We start from the raw sequence: 19,692 nt of genomic DNA on the forward strand, positions 1-19,692 counted from the left end.
CCTGAAAGCCCAGGCCAGTCACTGCACTGCTAGAACTGCATTCTTCTCAATTTTCACAGCATGGCCAAAACTCCTCTATTGTTCATGGGGAACAGGAACACAGAAAAGTTGCCTTTTACAGAGTCAGATCATCGGTCTGCCTAGCTCAGTACTGTCTGGCAGTAGCTTTCCAGGTGGAGCCCTACCTGGCAATGCCAGGGACTGATACCTACCCACTGAGCTCTACTGCCAGTAACTGCCCCAGGCCTACAAGCAGTTCTGCTCTTCCTCCTGGGCCCTCTTGAATTTTCCCCATTTTTATGTTAACAGCCCTAGGAGGCGATTTACCCAACATCACCCAGAGAGAGTCATGACTGAGCAGAGATTTGAACTAAGCGAGAGTCCAGCATTTCTTAGAAAGGTTTAAATATTCATTTTAAGCCTTTGGGTTGTGCTATAGTGCCGGGGGAACCGTAATCATTGCTATGCACACTGAATTAATACCGCTTAGAAAAGTACAAGAATGAGCGTTCAAAACACAGCACAGTAGAGTTATTTATTGAAATACTTGAAAAGGCCAGTGATGGGGAGAAAAATAGGTTGGACAGTGAGGAATTTCCGCTTATCGGGTTTCCTGACCTTCTTTTTTGTTCAAAAATGCCACCTACAGGTAATTCCAGCGAAGTATAGGATGCAGTGCAAACCATGCAACTAATCTACCAAGTAGAGAGTAAAGCACTGTGTAATATTTAGGCTCTACCCCATACACCCGGCTTTTGGGAGAATGGCTTGCGGAAGTGAGGATGAAACAAAACACTTTTGGTGAATTATAAACAGTTGTAATATACAAATTGATTGCGCGCCTCCCCCCCCTTGAAAAGTCTGCAAAACACAATGGAGTGGGAAACAAGAGAGTTGCGGAATGGCACACAGGAGTCAAGATTCTGACAAATACACGGATGATGCTGGCTGCTCTTCTATCGGAGGGAATGCCCAGCTCTCCTTCTCTGCGCCCCCCCCCCCAAGCCGGGATCCTTGACCTGCGGCACATTTTGCTGCTTAACCTAGGATGTAAAAAATAATCAATCCAAGTCCAATTAAAGCTGCAGTGGGAATGAAACACTTGTGAAATAAGATCTGTGGGGTAAAGGAGCAGTTCAGTTACTGAACGAGGAGGGAAATCAGCCCTCCCCACAAGCACTGTGAGCCCAAAGAGAGAACGTCATACACCTGTGAAATAAATAAATAAATGGTGATCCTGGACTTGAACCTACATTGCTTAAAACAAATTCTAATTACACTCTCGCTCACTCCATTTGAAACATCAATTAATGCCAATTATAATAACTTTGGGGGACATTACGCCTCGCCGCCTTAATATGTACAAGTTATATTTACAATAATTCCCTTTGGGCCTTAACAAAATGTAGCCATTTTCAGTTAGCCACTGTAATGCAAAAAACATCTTCCACAACCATTGCAATACTGCAAGTTTAGAGCTATCATTTAAAATAATCTTATTCATGAATTACAAGTAATAAAGTAACTCGCATATATAAATATTTCTAGCGGATTTAGAATGTACATAAAAGTTTCTTTTTCTTTCCCTTTTGGTAGGCCCCTCCCCTGCGAGAAACGTGCTTTTCTTCCAGATCACCGCTGCTTTAGTAATGCTCTGTACATGGCAAAGCCCAAAACGGCAAAGACTGTAGCACCAAAACTCGCTCGAAGCCAAAAGGTGGAGCTCTTGAGGTCTGCTTGCGTCACATGCCTGCAATACGAAGAGCATAAAAATATATATATAACTGATTTTGCAATGGCAACACCAGAAAGAAGACACACAGATAAGCCTGCTTTTGGAAATCTATTACACAAGTCAGTTTCAATCCAGTTACACAAACTCAATTATTTCTTGTAAAATCTTAGGAGTTGATGCTTTTGTTACAACTTTTCAAAGCACTGCTCGGTTACAGGAAAACCTGATTTGATGTAATTCAAATTATCGCTTGATGAATCAAACTTATGGCGTGGAGGCAGTAAAGGGCTCAACGGGGGTGAATAAACGGAGACTGAATACTGATAAGGCAGAAGAACTTATGAGTAGTTCTAGTGTCCAGGAAATGCGGAGATGACCAGCCTGGACAAAATCAGGAGCAGGTGTGTGGCTTGGAGGTACTTCTAGATCCAATAGTGTCACTGGAAGATCAGCTGGCCTCAGTGGCAATATTTCCTGCTCCAGCTTTTCCAGGAACAGGTAAAGGTAAAGGACCCCTGGATAGTTAAGCCCAGTCAAAGGAGACTATGGGGTTGCAGCGCTCATCTTGGTCTCAGGCCGAGGGAGCCGGCGTTTGTCCACAGACAGCTTTTTGGGTCATGTGGCCAGCATGACTAAACCGCTTCTGGAGCAACGGGACACCGTGACGGAAGCAAGAGTGCATGGAAACGGCGTTTACCTTCCCACCAGGGTGGTACCTATTTATCTGCTTGCACTGGCGTGCTTTTGAACTGCTAGGTTGGCAGGAGCTGGGACAGAGCAACGGCAGCTCACCCCGTCGTGGGGATTCGAACTGCCAGCCTTCTGATTGGCAAGCCCATGAGACTCAGTGGTTTAGACCACAGCGCCACCCGCATCCAGCTATTCCAGGAGCAGGACCGTCTTGCCACAGTGACCCACGCTTTGGTAGCCTCATGCCTGGATTTGTGTAGGACTTCCATTGAAAACAGTCTGGAAGCTTCAGCTAGAGTTCCAGGTGGAATCATATTACACCTAGTCTCATAATTAGGCTCACTTCAGTGTGTTGGTATCAACTTATAAAGCCCTGAACACCTTAGTGCCCAAATACAGGAAGGACCTGCCCCTGTATCTGTTGGCCCAGGCCTTAAGATCTACAGGGGAGGCTGTTTTTCCAGTCCTGCCAACGAGCACTGCTTGTTGCACCGTGACATGGGATAGGGTCTTGCCTGTGGTGGCGCTCCATCTGTGGAACTCCCTTCCCTTGGAGGAGTGCCAGTCACCCTCACTGCTGAGTTTTCACAGAAAACTTTAGATATATTTCATATCTCCAGGCTCGACGTTTTGTGCTGGATCATTAATACAGATCTGCTGATGGACACTTTCAATGTGTTTTTGAACTTCTAGGTTTCAATGCATATGTTGGTTTCAGTGATTTTATTGTACTGTTTGCTGTTCTGTTAATGTGAACAGCCCTGCGATCCAAAAGCAGTCTATAAACAGAAGAAAGAAGTAATAAATAATCAAACGTAAGATTCATGCATTCATTTGAGAGGCCAATATATGGCATAGACTCTAATCCAGAAGAAGCTATTACTGGCTGAAAGGGGTGGAGCTGGAAGTGTTTTTGCAGATTGCCCCCATTAAGCATTAGAAATCTGTTCCGCAGGGTTGAGAGACCCTCTGGAACAGTGCTAGTGGCTGGGGGCTTCAAGAGGGGAACTGGCAGTGGCGAAAGCCTCCACTGAATTGGAGCTACAAGAAAATTCTCAAAATGGGATGAAGTCTGGGAAAACCAGACTTGCGGAAATACTTTGGCTATAGAACTTTGGTGCAGAATTACACACTAAGATATAACCAATAATTATCTCTTGGTGCACTGGCCTCAAGTGGATCAGAGTTGCAGTTGATGCATTAAAATTGTCTTGCTATCATTTCAAATGCTTGAACTCCCATTTTTGGGGACCTTTTGACAATTTAAGCTGCTATTTTCTCATGAAACAAAATGGGCCGTTTTGAACTGACAAGTGCAATACTTTCCAAAAGCTAGAGCAGCAAAATGCCTGCAAATGTATTTATCATATCAAAACAACACACAATCAGGGCCGGCCATAGGTATTTTAACCTCCTAGGTCTACCCTCTTCTCCCTAGCGCCCACCCCTTCCCCTTTGGAGCTGTCTCTACGGATACCAAGGACTGGTTTAGATAACATATGCACAAACTCATGCTGGTGATTCCCAGGCTACATTAACCATCAACTTCGCAAAACACCTAGAGAGGGGTGCTGGAAAAGTGCTCTTGGGTGGCTTTCATGTGGCTATTAAGAGCAATTGTTTTTATTTTCTTTGTCCTATCTTATAACTGCAATATTCCCATTTGCTTCCTGGTTTGCATTTTTATGTTCTTGCATGTTTCCTTAAAACTTCAATCAAAGTCGTCTTTCAAAAAAAATTGTTAACAGCATTTTCGTAGTACAATAGACAACTATCAAAATTATCGCCCTCCCTCCTCCTCCCAAATCATTTTCATTTTTGGCCCATGTGTAGTAATGGCACAACTGGGGGACTCAGTTGTACCTCTTGATGCTGCCACATTTTGACATCATAATGCTGTAAAAACGGTAATGTGAGCTAAGAGGTTAGTGAGCCAGGCCTTGATATCAAACGAGGAAAACAAAATGCAACAGAAGAGCATGGGTATGGTAGATGAAAGGAAGTCACAATGAGCTTGACAAGACCAAAGGAAAACACACAACCAGTGACCTGGAAGCTCCCAACATGCGCCATTTCGTGAGCATGCTCAGCTCGCCCGGCTAAAATAAGGTGGCTTACCACAATGCGACAGACACGTTCTCAAGCACAAAGGTCACTGCAGTGACCTTAGTTCAAGGCACACCGATTCTCAAATTGAGTGTTACGGAATTGATTTAGGACTGCCCTATAGAACAAAAGCCTAGAAAGAATTTTCTGGCCTAGGCGTTTTAAAATCTAAATTAGAAATAATGGGGAAACTTCTAAAGTACACGAGGCAGACATCCAAGTGCACGTACACCCTAACAGACAGAGCAGGTTTCAAAGTGCAAGTTCAAAAATGACTAGGGCTCCTTCAATAAAAGCAGGGATTATACAACTGCTACACACTGTTACACAATGAGGCCAAACCAGATTGAGTTATTCTCCGGGGATCTAGGCAGCACTCCAAGCGCACCCCAAAATCCCATGCAAATTAAGTGCTTTGCCTATTTATTGCGGGCGATCAGTGAAGCCAGGTACAAAACCACCTACAGACAAACTCAAAATCTTTTTTTTGGGGGGGGGGTGAACTTCAAACGGATTAATGGCAATTGTTTCTAGCATGGGGTTAATTCTAAGTATTTTAGAGCAAGGCACTGTCTCAGTTTCCCCTCTAGGGAAAGATTAAGTTAAGACTGCGTTACCTGTCTTCAAGTAACTGAGGATCAAGGGATGACTCCATGAAGATGGAATCCTCTACAGAGCGGACGGCGTGCACCTGGTGAACAATACTGCTCTCCTCATCTGATAACAGCATGGCACCCAATTCAGCTACAGCGGCTCTTAACCTTTTTTACACACATGCACACAGTGGGCAGTTCATAGCATGGCGAGAAACAGTCAAGTTATGCACCAACACAGCTTACAAGTCAGCTATCAGTCTGTTTTTTAATAAGGGGAGCCTTTGCTTTGTGTGCAGGTTATTAAAGTGGCACGTAAAAATTAATTATCAAAGTGGAAGGAAAGGAAAGTATTTTTTATTTTATTTTTACAGACATTCCGAGAAAAAGAATTGCCAGGTGACACAGAAATTCATCCTACATTCTTGCCAAAGAACAGGTGATATTCCTCAGAGATATTTAACTCATGGAAAAACCTTTTGTTTGTTATCTCTGAAATGTGCCTTAATTGTACAGAAGGGCTGTTGGGACAATTTGAAGTTAGATCGCATGGATTGTTTTTTTGCTTCCAAGCTTGAATGTTCCGTATTTAATTTGTTTTCCTTCCGCTTGTGTAGAGATTTAAGGTTTTTAAATGCATGGCCCAATATTGAAAGGATCCACACTCAATCATTATTCCTGAATTTGTGTTGTGTTTCTGTAGGCTTGCTTTGTTTAGTTTTACAGTATGCATGGAAACACTGCTTTTTTGAATAAAGCATAGAATTACCGTACAAGGTCAAGCGGTGCCATCATAAGGGCAGAACTTTACGCCACAAAACAGGTTTCCTAAATGTGCCTGCCGCTAAATGAAAATGAGAGGAGGGTATTTGGATGGAGGTGCTTGGTGTTTCCTTTGCCAACTAATTCCCCCCCTACAAATGCTCCTAGCCTAGTGACAAAGCAAAAATAGCACTTGGAGCAGGCACAGAGGAGAATCAGCTGTTAACCTTGTTCCCTCATTAGCATTAAGAGGTGTACATGAGCCTGGGAACTGCCTGTTTTCCTCACAAAACTTGGTTTCATTCTAAGTGTGCCACTGTCTATTGTGTGAGTGTGCCACTGTCTATTCTACTGAGGTTTAAATATACAGGAAGCTACCTTAAGATCCCCATTCGCTAGGCAAGGCAAACATACTCAAGGCATACATACTCTATTCATACTAAATATTCATAAAGAAAAAGAAAGCAATAGCCACTCCTGGTCAACTAAATGCTATCCATAAGCAAAGCTCTTTGTTTTGAAACATATTTGAGAACTGGGGATAGTGATGTAGGAAAACAGCATCTGTTTACCCAAAGATATAAATTTCGCCTAAATGCATTTTCTAAAAACTTAAGTTAGGGCCACTTCACACATATTTCCCTAAGAACAGAATATATCTGTGCTGTGCACTACTTAACTGCTGGAACAGCCAGTCTCAAGCTTAGTTTTAGCCTCTAAGAACTGAATCCTAACAATTTCACCCAAAAAATTCCCGTGCTAGCAGAGATGCTCTGAGAACAAGCATACAGCCTTTGCCAGCACAAGGAGATATATTCCATTTATCTTATTTATTTCACAAAATTTATATACTGCTTGAGAGTAACCATATTAAAATGATCAATAAGAGTTAAAGAACAAGTAATTGAAAACATATCAAAGCAGTCGAGTAAGGCAATCCTGCAAGTACACAAGGTGTCAAGGGCTTCATATACCCATAGTAACACTTTGAACTTTGCCTAGTAACAAATCGGCAACCACTGCGGATCTCTAAGCAGAGGCGTTATATGCTGGCAGGGTCTCACTCCCGTCAGCTGCTGTACTAACTGGATCAAGCACAAGGGAAGCACCACATAGAGTGCATTGCAGTAATTCAATTCTTAAGTCACTGATGCTCTAACCGCTGGGGTCAAGCTCTCTTGGTCCAGAACAGTTGTGCAGTTGTACCTTGGAAGTCGAATGACATCCATTCCGGAAGTCCGCTCGACTTTCAAAATGTTTGTAAACCAAATTGTAGCTTTTGATTGGCTGCAGGAAGCTCCTGCAGCCAATTGGAAGCCGCGGAAGCCCCGTTGGATGTTCGGGTTCCAAAAGAACGTTTGCAAACCGGAACGATCACTTCTGGATTTGCAGCATTCAGGAGCCAAAAGGTCCAAGTTCCAGGGCGTTTGGGATCCAAGGTACGACTGTATGTGTTGTACCAGGCACACCTGGTAAAAGATGCTTCTAGCTACTGAGGCTCCCTGAGCCTCCAGTGACAAAACAGGGTCCAGAAGCACCCCAAGGCTGCTTACCTGCTCCTACAAAGGAAGTGCAGCCGCATCCAGGGCAGGTAATCAACCAATTTTTCAAAACATGGGAGTAACTCGCACACAGTGCCTCCAGGATTAAAGCACAGATTATTTTCCTTCATTTCTAAAGATTTCAAAGGGAGGGGATGTAAAGCAATAGCTGGATTATGTATTAGTACCCTATGTGATTATGGAACAGTGGCTTCAACTTGTTTAAGATAAGCAGGAAAGTTTTACAAAGCCATTTACTGTGCAACTTTAATACCCTATGAAATCTCTTTAGATCATACAGGTAAAGTATTAATAGAGAATTAGGCTTTTAAATTCCTTTTTTAAGAGCACATGCACAAGAGTTAACTAATGTTTCATGTTTCAATAAAACCATTTTTATTAATCAACAAAACAAGCATTTTATATTAATAAATGCAGCGTGTGCTTTCCAAAACAAAAGCAACAGATATTCTATTTTGTAAGCAGAGTGTACACTGTCAATTCAACACAATAACTGGGCTAACTAGCAGGCATAAGATGAGTCAATACACTAGCAGCATTAACTGAGCAGAACCATTAGTTTTGCCTGGGAACGTGATGTTATTCAACAAGCCAGGAACACGCAGAAGCCAAGATGACTGTCTATGCATTGTTCAATCCTTGCTCCCTCAAAGTTTTAGCAGCCTTAACTAGAAACCTGGGAAGATTTATGACGAGACTCCGGACTTCCTGCACTCTATATATGAGGAAAGCTTTATCACTTCACTAACCTGCCTTTAAACGCCCAAATAAGTCATACACATAACAGTAAATTAAGCAGCAGTTCACACTAGGCAGAATTCTACAACCATTTCTTTCCTTGGAAGTGACTGCATACAGCTAAGTTATCTGACTTTTTGCCACACACTCATGTCACAATGCAGAGATACACATCCACTATTTTCTTTTCCTAGATTCCTTTTCAGAAGCCTACCCTAACCTGTTTTGCACTTTTGAAACTCTGTCAGGCAGAGGGGGAAATTGGATCTTTTATTCTCCTCAACCACACTTTCCCATAATTCTCTGAATTCCAGAGAGTTTTAAAAGAAATTTGAGAGTTTTTTGGCGACAAGACGGGGGAGATCCTCCTGAGAAAAAGGAAAAATGCAATAGGTATTTGATTTGGACTAATTATTTATTTTAGGACACGGGTGGCACTGTGGGTTAAACCACAGAGCCTAGGGGTTGCCGATAGTGCAAGTAGATAAATAGGTACCGCTCCAGCGGGAAGGTAAACGGCGTTTCCGTGCGCTGCTCTGGTTCACCAGAAGCGGCTTAGTCATTGACCTGGAAGCTGTACGCCAGCTCCCTTGGCCAGTAAAGCGAGATGAGCGCCGCAACTCCAGAGTTGTCCGCGACTGGACCTAGTGGTCAGGGGTCCCTTTACCTTTAATTATTTATTTTACCTGCCTACAGTTGTATGTCTACTACTGAGTTGTAATAGGCCTGCCTGAGTAAAGAGTAAGCACAATATTGACAAGCTTTCTTCCAAAGACAAACCAAATGAATAATCAGGATCAGGATTGCACAGACTTAAATCTACTCTTAAGAACTCAGAGGACATACAGTAAGGCTTATAAAATGTGGGTAGGCTTCATAAGCCCCCAGCTACACATTGCTTCATACATGCTGAATTGATAATCCAACCTCTTGTCCAATCAAGCGTCACACTTGCAATTACCAAATGCCCATTCATGAAGGTGGAGGGAGGGTGAATCAAGCACATCAAAGACAACCCTCAAATGAAGGCAACCTTGTGGGTGGAGAGGTATGGGAGCTTGGAGAGAAGAAATGAGGGCCCTGCCACAATGACAGGCACTTGTAAATTAAAATGCCATGTGGGAAGGCTAGCCACTATGGTTGCTGGACTACAATTCCTATGATCCCGGACCAGTTGGGAGTTGGAGTCCGACAATATGTGATGGGCACCATTTTGGGTTTTTCCTGATCTTTGTAGTCCCAATGCCACACCTTTGGAAGGGGGCAAAGAAATTGGGAAGCATAATCATTTCCCACAACATTAGAGAGGGAAACAAGCCAAAGAATGGTGACCGTTTAAAAAATCTTCAGGGTAGTACAGTGAGGATATAATTTAAAGTGAGAGATAAGTTGGCTCTCCAACACTAGTTGGAATCATTCTTGGTTCAGCACATTATCTATGCAACATACCGAGATCTTGATTCCATGTAACTGGAAATGCGCACCCCTTTTCCATTTATGAAACTCACAAAAATAAAAACACTTGGGTTTTTGCTTCTTCTTCTTTTTAACACAATGGCCAATCTATATTTTCTTTACGAAAAAGTATTTCCAATAGGCTATCAGCTTCAAAGAATCAAGATGTGTGTGTGTGGGGGGGGGTTGACCTCTCAGATGGAAATTCCCACCATCATGTTGAGCTTCAACTTTACCCATGAAGGGATTCAGGCCAGAGTAAAACACTAATCATACCAGAGGAACAAGGCAACAAGGCAGACACAGAATATCAGCCTCCAATATACACAAGCCATGCAGACAATCAAATGCAAACAGCCAAGCTGATGGATTAGAAAGAAACACACACACACACACACACACACACACACACACACACACGGAATTAGAAGGCACATTCAAAAACGTCGCATTCAAAGAGAGGCGCAAGAATGCAGCATGAGGAGAGTAAATGCCAGCCAGACAAATGAAAATGAACACCTAAAGGAGAAAATGAATGAAACAAAAATAATCCAGCATGGCTCAACTGTTTTATCGAAGGCATGTGGTGTACAGTATTTGTTCTTAATCAGTCATGTTCCTAATCAACAGTCAGAATTCCTGGAAAGCTCAAACCAAGACTACTGCATTCAACTGTGCCAGGGGTGGTGAACCTACAGCCAAATAAGAGAGACCCTTTATTTTGCCCCAAAAACTTTCCCCAGGCCACAGAGTCTGCTTTACACCTTGGGCATTTTTGCCTTCCTGGAATCTGTCCTTGAATATGTCGATGTTTCTTGCTTGTTCAGAAGAAACAATGAAGAATAGCCGACTATATAAAGATAATAATTTGTTGCTCCTCCCACTTTTGCCTCTGGCCCCGCCACCAGTGGCAACAGTCCTCAAAAGGGCCCCCCCGGAAAAGAGTGCAGCCTTTCGGCTGATAAAGGCCCCACACCCCTGCACTACAGGATATACTTCAGCATTGCAGTGATTTTCCATCTTTCTTTTTAAAAGGTCTGTGGATCCAGAGCACGTGTTAAGAGTTCCTGTGAAGCATACTGTAGGCTTTTTGCCTCTGCTCCCCACACCGCTGCCCACTCCACCCCCAAGGGTGACATGGGGCTTACAACGTCAGTCTTGCAGCTCTCTGCTTACCAGCTAGAATAAAGTATCATTAAACTTCCAGGCTTATGGTCCAGAAATTCCTTTTCATAAAACTTCAATTAGTGGAATTGGGAACAGTTCCATCACAAATATTAGAAGTGTGTCTAATGTGTGTCTAAAAGTGTGTCAGCTCTAATTCAAGGCTGCAATGCTCTCCTCCTTTACCTTGAAGAGTCCCACTGAGATCAGTGAGATGTACAGAGAGGCACAAATACTCTGAAGTTTCCTGAGAAGAGACCTATTGCTGTTCTCTGAAACTGCATAACCACATATCACACTAGTTACAGGTAGGTAGCCGTGTTGGTCTGAGTCGAAGCAAAATAAAAAAAATTCCTTCAGTAGCACCTTAAAGACCAACTAAGTTTATATTTTGGTATGATACCAAAATATAAACTTAGTTGGTCTTTAAGGTGCTACTGAAGGATTTTTTTATTATTTCACATATCACGCTGTTCTTTCTATGGGACTCACACGTAAACCTCCCACAAGTGTGCCACCTAGTAAAATGGGGGCAGTGGGGGGAAACAGCAAAACCCAGATAGGCTATGCTCACATCCTGAAAACCTGCAGGCAGTTTTGCATATGCACTCATGAGGTGACAGACCCCCTTTTTTGTTTGTTCTGAGTGCATATATGCAAAGCAGATACTGCAAACAAATAAGAAGGAGCCAAAGAAGTGGAGGTTTAGAATACAGTCGTACCTTGGAGGTCAAACGGAATCTGTTCTGGAAGTCTGTTTGACTTCCAAAACGTTCGAAAACCAAATCGCGGCTTCTGATTGGCTGTAGGAAGCCACTGCAGCCAATTAGAGCCGTAGAAGCCCCCATTGGGTTCCAAAAGAACATTCGCAAACCAAAACAATCTCTTCCGGGTTTGTGGTGTTCAGGAGCCAAAATGTCCAAGTTCCAGGGCATTCGACAACCAAGGTAAGACTGTCCTTTGTTCTTATTCGGAACCAGATTTTTACAAAGTTAGATGACATTGCCTGTAGCCTCCCCAATTTTCAGGTGCAGGTGCCTCTCAGCCAAGGTACCCAAGATTCTCGTAGTTTCGGTGTGGCTATCACCCATAACCATCGGTCATGCTGTCTGGGGCTGATGGGAGCTGGAGTCCAACAGCTTCTCAAGCCAAGGTTCTCATAAACAGCGGCCGGGGTGAAAAACCTGGGTGTCTGCACTGTGCCACTTCAGTCTATGGGTGGGAGCTCACACGACTGAATGCTCTTCCATGCAAACACACCCACACCCAACACATCTAAAAGATTAGGTTCAGAATGAAATCATCTAGCAAAGCCTTCTCCCTGACTTGCTTATGTCTATGTGTAGCAATGCTTATTTTGTGGAAGAGCCGTGGGTACAAAAAAAAGGAGCCCGACAGGCCCAGGTCTCAAAAAATGAAGACAGAAAGTTATCTGGGGATTGAGGGGAAAGATCCTTATCGTCTTGCTCCCAAGTTCAGATTCTGCTACCCAGCTCTGGCTGAACAACCCCCCCCCCAACCTTGCTGTATTTGTATTTTCTTTTTAGTGCCCATCTTGATGAATGAGGAGAATTGTAAAATTTGAGACCTGTTGCTGGCACAGTACCATGCTCTAATCTAAACAGAGGCCAGGGAGTTGCAACACACACGAATACTTTCATGTTCCTTACAGATCTTCCTAATAGATAGTTAACGAAAAGCTGTGGTGAAATGTTAGTTGTAAAGCACAACTGCCTTCATGCACCCTGTGTGTGTTGCTAGCAGACGTTCCACAAATCAAGCTACAGAATGCATTCTAAACTTTCCAACCACAGGCCACTAAAACAAGGCTAACCAGCTAAGGGAGTACACTGGTATACCTCGGAGATGTTGCAGGTTCGGTTCCATACCACAGCAATAGAGCGAATGTCACAGTAAAGCAAGTCACGATTTTTTGGGGCCGGGGTCCCACTACATGTAAGAGTTATGACTGTACTATGCTGTCGTCTATTAAGCCAGGTCCCCCCTGGCTGCAGGGGTGGGGAGGGGGGGGGGAACCCAGCTCCAGCCCTAGCAACACTAACCCCAGGGCCAGAAGAAGGGCAGCTGCAGCGGGGGGGGGGGGGCTTCCTTCGCTGGGAAGCTGTCAGACTGCCTGCAGTTGCACCTGCATCCTTGCAAGAAGCAGCATCTGTCAAGTGCAATAAAACAAGGTATGCCTGTACCACACCATGGAGATATACTTTGATTTTTAACTCCCATTCATCTGCTGGGTCTGATTTGACACAAGTGAACACTGGCAAATCCTGTTCTATGTTTGCAAAAAGAAAAAAGGATTTAGCAGACACAAGGAGCAGCGTAGGTAAGCTGCGGGACTGTTTATAATACAGTAGGCCTGCAACTCACGTTCCAAGGATCGTGCCCTAAAGCCAAAATTGTGTATAGTCTAAAGCCATTGGGTTTAATGGCGGGTGGGATTGCCAAAGTACTTTTTTCTGGAACCTTTCAGCCCCATTATTATTATTATTATTATTATTATTATTATTATTATTACTACCACCACTCGCATAAAGCTGAATGCATCCAAGTTGCGGGCTTACTGTACTAAAAAAGTATTCAGCCAGTGTTAGTTTGTTGCTAGTAACTTTCTGGAAAAAATATCTGAATGTCTTGAACAGAGAACGATTCGCCCCATCTGCACTCGTAAAACTTATATAAGTAGGGATTATTTTCTAAAGGAGGAATTTGTTGTTAATGCCACAGATCTCATCGCACCATATCCATTCGCAGGGACCAAGCATTTGTGCTCTAAACTCTGGAAGTGATTTTGACTCGTATCGATCAACCAAAATATACACACGTTTAGACTGTACAGTGGGGGTGTGGGGGTGTGGAGGTTCCAACAACTGGAAGCTCTCCGTCAAATCTAGCCCTCTAAAAGATGTTAATTAGCCACCTGGTTTCTGAACAAGAGGCAAAATTGTGGTGAAAATGGTTTCCGAGGTAACAGAACACAATGGCAAGTCATTTTTATGGTCGAGGGCACCACTGGTCCACTCCCTTGTCCAAATTGCCTTGTGGGAAACTTAGCTGCTGACCAGGTTTCTCATGTCTTAACTTGCCTGCACATAGAAATTTTAAAATCTACATTAAAGCTGCATATATATCTAATAGTACAGCTATTTTGTATGAAATGACTAGCAAGGGCTTCTTGTTGTCCCCCCCCTCCCGCCCCCGAAGCTGTCTAGCAAGCTGCATTAAGCTCCTCACATTGTTGTACTTGCTAAATGGCCGAGATTCAATATGCCAATTAGGATAAGCGCTACCTAAAGAGAAAGCTTGTATTTCGGGTACATTTTGCCTGCTCAATGGATATGGAGCAAAGTGCCTGTGTCTCAGTTACAAAGTTCAACCATTTGTTTCAATAAAAGTACTTTTAAAGCACGCCTGGTACCTAGTAAATAAAAATCAAAGACCTGTTAAGAACTGCGGTGAAGAGTTTGTTCTTTACAGATTGCAGCAAGTCTGAGTTGAGGAGGTTCTGACAGATGCAAAACGTACACCTGTTGCAGGTGCACATACAGCGTAATCGGGCATGGCTGCAAAAACACACAGAAGGATAGGAGTTGAGATCTCAGGCAGAAACCAGGGCTGAGCCAAAAACCAAGAGCGGTGAGGATAAAACTGGTTACATTCCGGGGGAAAGCGAGGCAAGGGTAGGCTAAAGTTGTACAGATTTCCAGGAGGAGAATATTTTTAGGAAAGTGCATTGTGCCCACATGCCTGCATCCCCAACAAGAGGAAGAGAGAGAGAGTAGGGGGGTGTCAACTTTCATTTTATACAGAGCTTAGAAAGAGAAGCAGAATGTAATATGCTCTTGTTTAACAAGAGGCAACTCCTCCACAATCCGTAGAAAGAACGGAATTCAGTTCCTTTCTCTTGCTACTGAAACTGAACAACTTCATGAAGCCAACAGCTACCCTTACCTCTTCCATCCCAACCAACACACAACATGCTTAAGAATCGGGGAAAGAGAAAGGGAAGGTTAAGAAAGTCAAATACACTGTTGCATATATTTCTCAAAACATTTGACTATTCCAGCTGGGCCAAATGCATTGAAGAAGACTTTTAAAAAAAGGAGCCTGAGCTTAAGATGTCTCTCCACCCCACCCAAAATCTGGACTTCCTGGTGAAAGCAATCAAATTAACCATTTGAACAAGTGACAGCCATAACCCTTCAGCAATGATGTTCAAGTGCACAGGAACATTAAAAGTGGTTTTAGGGGGGAGATTTAGATTCATTCTCCATGAATCATTCACTATAAGACCGAGAAATGGAAAATGAATGTTTGAAGGTATTCTACATTTGATTACTAGATGTGAGGACAGGGTTATTGCCAACTTTACTGAAAGATTTACAGGGCAAACACATGGTCCCTCACAGAAAAACTGAAAACTGAAAATAAAATAAAATAAAAAGTTTCTGTTCCAGTGAAGCCTTGGATTGCACTGAATATCCACTATTGTACTATAATGAACCTGTCATTTTAAGCGATGTCTAAACCAACAACGCAGAGAAGGTTAGACCTACCAGACTCACAAAGTCTGCAGACTGAACTTGTTTGGCAACAGAGCAAGATGCTTAGTGAGAAACAGCAACTTTGAGAAGCATTCAATCTCTGGGCTCACAAGCATCTACATGAAATGTAGGATAGCTATTAAATTTGAGTAGCAACAAGTGTGGTCCAAAAGACAGATAATCAAAAAGGAAGAGAACTCCTATGGTGCTGCTAGAGAAAATATGGTGCAAGTACCGCAGAAAACTATGACAGTATTAACAATGAATGTAGGCTGGCTTGTTTTAGCAACTGTGCAGCTTGAAACCTCCTGAGGATATTGCATTTTTTCACATCAATATCTACCTTTCTATGGAGCAGAGCTTTCCAAACTGTGTCTCGTGACACGTTAGTGTGTCGGCTGCCTTGTGCAAATGCTCCCCACGCTCCTCCTGGGGCTGGAAAGGGGTTGTTTAACCTCCAGTTTGCTAGTAAAACTGAATTACTGTGTTGTGAAATGATGCATGTCTACAAAGTGTGTCACCAACATGTTACTCTATAGCAGAGTAAGCTCTGCTATAGAGCTTACTACTACTGTAAATACAGTGGTACCTCGACTTACGAAGATGATCCATTCCACGGCCGTCTTCGTAAGTCGAAGTCTTTGGTTGCCGAAGTGCCACTTCTGCGCATGCGCTGACCATGCACACCGCTTTGCACAGGCGCTGACCGCGTGCGGGGCGCGCACGGCGAAAAGACTTCCAGGGTGGTCGAGGTACCACTGTAAGCATTGTAATTAGGGTTTGTGTCATGTAACTTGGAGTAGTGTGCCTATTTAAAAAGAGGAGAGTTAAAAAATACTTTCAAGTTGCTTTGCTTCCAGCTTGCCAGGAGCTCCAATTCCGAACGGCAACTGGAATTGCTCCAGTGTCCGAAGCTGAAACCGTGCACTTCTTATTTGACAAGTTTTTGCTCTGTCCAGTATGTGCACCGATGTCTACACCCCAGCCTAGAAAACTGAGCCTTGTTTATTTTTTACTCTAGAAGTAGTTTTCTCTGTAGTTCTTCTCTGTACGGAGAAGAATGGGCCTTCTCTATAGTGGTTCCCCATTATATCACAGTCGTACCTTGGATCCCGAATGGCTTATGAGTCGAACATTTTGGCTCCCAAATGCCGCAAACCCGGAAGTGACTGTTCCGGTTTGCGAACGTTCTTTGGAACCCAAGCATCCGACACAGCTTCTGATTGGCCGCGCCTTGGTTTCCGAACATTTTGGAAGTCAAACGGACTTCCAGAACAGATTCTGTTCAACTTCCGAGGTACAACTGTATATCTAATATGTTTATAGTTACAGGTAGGTAGCTGTGTTGGTCTGAGTCGAAACAAAATTAAAAAATTCCTTCAGTAGCACCTTAAAGACCAACTAAGCTTTCGTGTGCACAGGTATCTGAAGACGTGTGCGTGCACACGAAAGCTCATACCAAAATAAAAACTTAGTTGGTCTTTAAGGTGCTACTGAAGGAATTTTCTAATATGTTTATGTTTGTGTGTATTTTATATATTTTTAGGCGTCACGCAAACGTTCCCCTTCTACAGCCTTTTTAATGTGCTTGTGGGAAAGTGAGGTTACTGCTTTGCTGTTTTGTTTTACTTATTTTCATGTTTTTATCCTGTATTTTACTCTGTGAACCACCCTGACATCTTATGATAAAGGGAGGTATATAAATCTAATTTAAAAAATTAAAAAAAGGATTCGAGAAACATGCTGCCCCCGCATCACTGTGGTGAAACATAACTGTGATCCAAAGAACGAGTTTACACATGCCTAAGAGCTTGGCTACATCTAGCAGGATTGGAGGATTTTTCTTTGAATAGCAGACTATCATGTCACATTTCAAAATCTGTTTCCAATTCCCATCCATTTTGGAAGTGTTTTGCCATGTGGCATAGAGAGCTGCTCTTGAACCCAGAGCCACCTTGGACACCCGGAACTAGTTTCACGATTCTTTGGAGCTTGGCCCATATATTTATGAAGGCCTACTGAGGAAATATGCTAATATGGTACACCAGACATCCCTAAACTTCGGCCCTCCAGATGTTTTGGACTACAATTCCCATCATCCCTGACCACTGGTCCTCTTAGCTAGGGATCATGGGAGTTGTAGGCCAAAACATCTGGAGGGCCGCAGTTTGGGGATGCCTGCGGTACACTGATAAACCAGATACCACCATGAGAGCCAAATACTCTCAAGTCTATATTTGGAGGTTGGGCTCTTCTTCATCTGTGAAAATACACACAGTATTTCCAAAAAGCAAATACTAATGTTTTACCTGAAGCCTTGTTTTGTCATCATCCCCCCCCCATGTAAATATACCTGTTTTGGTTCCCAGGAACACTGCCCTTGAATCCCTGAGGCAAAAGCTTTGGGACATCTCACATAGTAACCTGCGACCCCAATCTTATGTAATTTGTAGCCCGGTCGCAGCTGGAATCCAATACAGGTACGACTTTCAGATATCCTCATACCTTAGGAATTTGTCTGTACCTACCTATCAGCATTTATTTACCAAAGCCAGATTAAATGTATTTCCCTTGGAAGTTCTAAATGGAAGTTCTAAATGTATTTCCCTTGGAAGTTCTAAATGGCAGACTGAGAGGCATCCCCTATCAGAATAGGCTTTGTTTATGTTCCCAGGACGTCGATTGTATGAAGCATGTCCTACTGCATTGTGGGCAATATGAGCAGGCAACTGATCAAACCCTTACTGGCAAATTCCGAAGCCTCCCATATTAAATATCTTTTGGAAGACAGGTCAAATGATATTACACTGGGCGTGGCAAAGCTTCTTTCGGAGGTTATAAGAAATAAAGATCATTATGCCCTAGATAAAACAAAATGACTGCCTTCGTTTCTTCCATCTGTCTGTCTGGTCGTTTTAACTGTATCTAGTTTTGAAATTGTTTGGTGGATCTTTGGACCACAATAAAGTTTTGATTTGATTTGGTTCCCAGTAAACGAGGGTCCAGTCTCCTTGGGACATGCTCAAAACTCTCCGTTAATGAATGAGTAATGACAATGAGCAAGGCAGTGCATGCATTTATGGAGAGAATAGAACCCAATGTCTTTAAGCTAGATGCGATTCTGCAATGTATTCAGACAAACTTCTCAAAATCACATTACGTGCAACAGTTGGTACGCAGGAGCTTTTTGCAGTTAATTTAGATTACTTGCATTTATTTGCCAATTCAGCGTTAAAATTCTTTGTTTGGTTGCATCATCAACATCTCCCTCTGTTGCTAAACACAAATTTCAGTGAGTTCCATCCTTATGGCAACAACAACAACATGCAAAGTTGTCATGATCCATGCAATTATGAATATTGGGGTTCCTTGGGTACTTACGGATACATGGCCATCGTTGTCAACTTAACAAAGATGTCCTTACTCGGCGCATCAACCGTGTTACAAGAAAAGGCTTGTGGTGGAGGCATTTTGTGTTTTTTGCAGAAGTCGGCCGGGGAAATGCTGTACTCTTGCCTAACTTCATGAAGGTCTGACTTGGCAGCTATCACTAAGCAAGGTATCCTGCTGTCCATGAAGTGTTGCTAAATATTTAAACAAAAAACAAAACAAAACAAAACACAAACAGACACAAAATAGAAAATATATACAAATGGGGGAAATTCATAGAATCTACTTATTCACACTGACTGTCCTCATGCAAATCCAAAAGGGCTTTCTATAAGCTTTTCCTCAAACAATAATCTCACAATCCATGTCCCACGACCACAAAGCAAGACTGCTTTTGGATTCTTACAGAGAGTTAAACCCAAAACTGTTGTATACAAATGCTTAATGTGACATAGAAGTTCAGAAACTAAGTGTGGACTAGAATGTATCATTCAGCCTAAGGAATGAAAATAATCTATATGTACTGCTTCTTTAGATATGAAATTGAGACTGATCCAGCAAATAATAATAATAATTTTTAAAAAATCAGTACAGTTGTACCTTGGAAGTCGAACAGAATCCATTCCGGAAGTCCGTTTGACTTCCAAAATGTTTGGAAACCAAAGTGCGGCTTCTGATTGGCTGCAGGAAGCTCCTGCAGCCAATCAGAAGCTGCAGAAGCCCGGTCGAACGTTCGACTTCCAAAAGTAGTTCGCAAACCAGAGCAGTCACTTCCGGGTTTGCGGCGTTCAGGAGCAAAGGTACGACTGTACAGTATATTGTACTCCATAGCATTTGTCCAATGAAGGTAGTTGTTGGGAGCTGCTAGCCTGAAAATGCCTCGTTGAGGTATATGATTCTTTTTAATCTGAAGTTGTTATCTGAATCAAATTTGGTAA

The 19,692-nt window shown here is 42.8% G+C and overlaps 1 protein-coding gene across 4 annotated transcripts in view; it reads right to left on the reverse strand.

The window, feature by feature from the left end:
* Positions 1–516: 516 nt before the first annotated feature.
* Positions 517–19,692, reverse strand: part of RHOT1 (ras homolog family member T1) — a 48,173-nt gene continuing 28,997 nt past the window's right edge. The window contains exons 18-20 of one of the 4 annotated variants that reach the window (XM_035103857.2): positions 18,746–18,948; positions 5,149–5,292; positions 517–1,750 (exon numbers count right to left, since the gene is read on the reverse strand). In XM_035103857.2, the coding sequence (XP_034959748.1) occupies positions 1,633–1,750; positions 5,149–5,292; positions 18,746–18,948 (465 nt within the window). In that variant the 3' untranslated portion in view covers positions 517–1,632. Of the gene's footprint in view, positions 1,751–5,148; positions 5,293–10,043; positions 10,161–14,260; positions 14,384–18,745; positions 18,949–19,692 lie in introns of those variants that run through there. The other 3 variants (XM_035103858.2, XM_035103859.2, XM_035103860.2) reach the window with 3 other exon arrangements.

The sequence above is a fragment of the Zootoca vivipara genome, chromosome 2, assembly GCF_963506605.1.
Source record: "Zootoca vivipara chromosome 2, rZooViv1.1, whole genome shotgun sequence".
Classification (NCBI taxonomy): domain Eukaryota; kingdom Metazoa; phylum Chordata; class Lepidosauria; order Squamata; family Lacertidae; genus Zootoca; species Zootoca vivipara.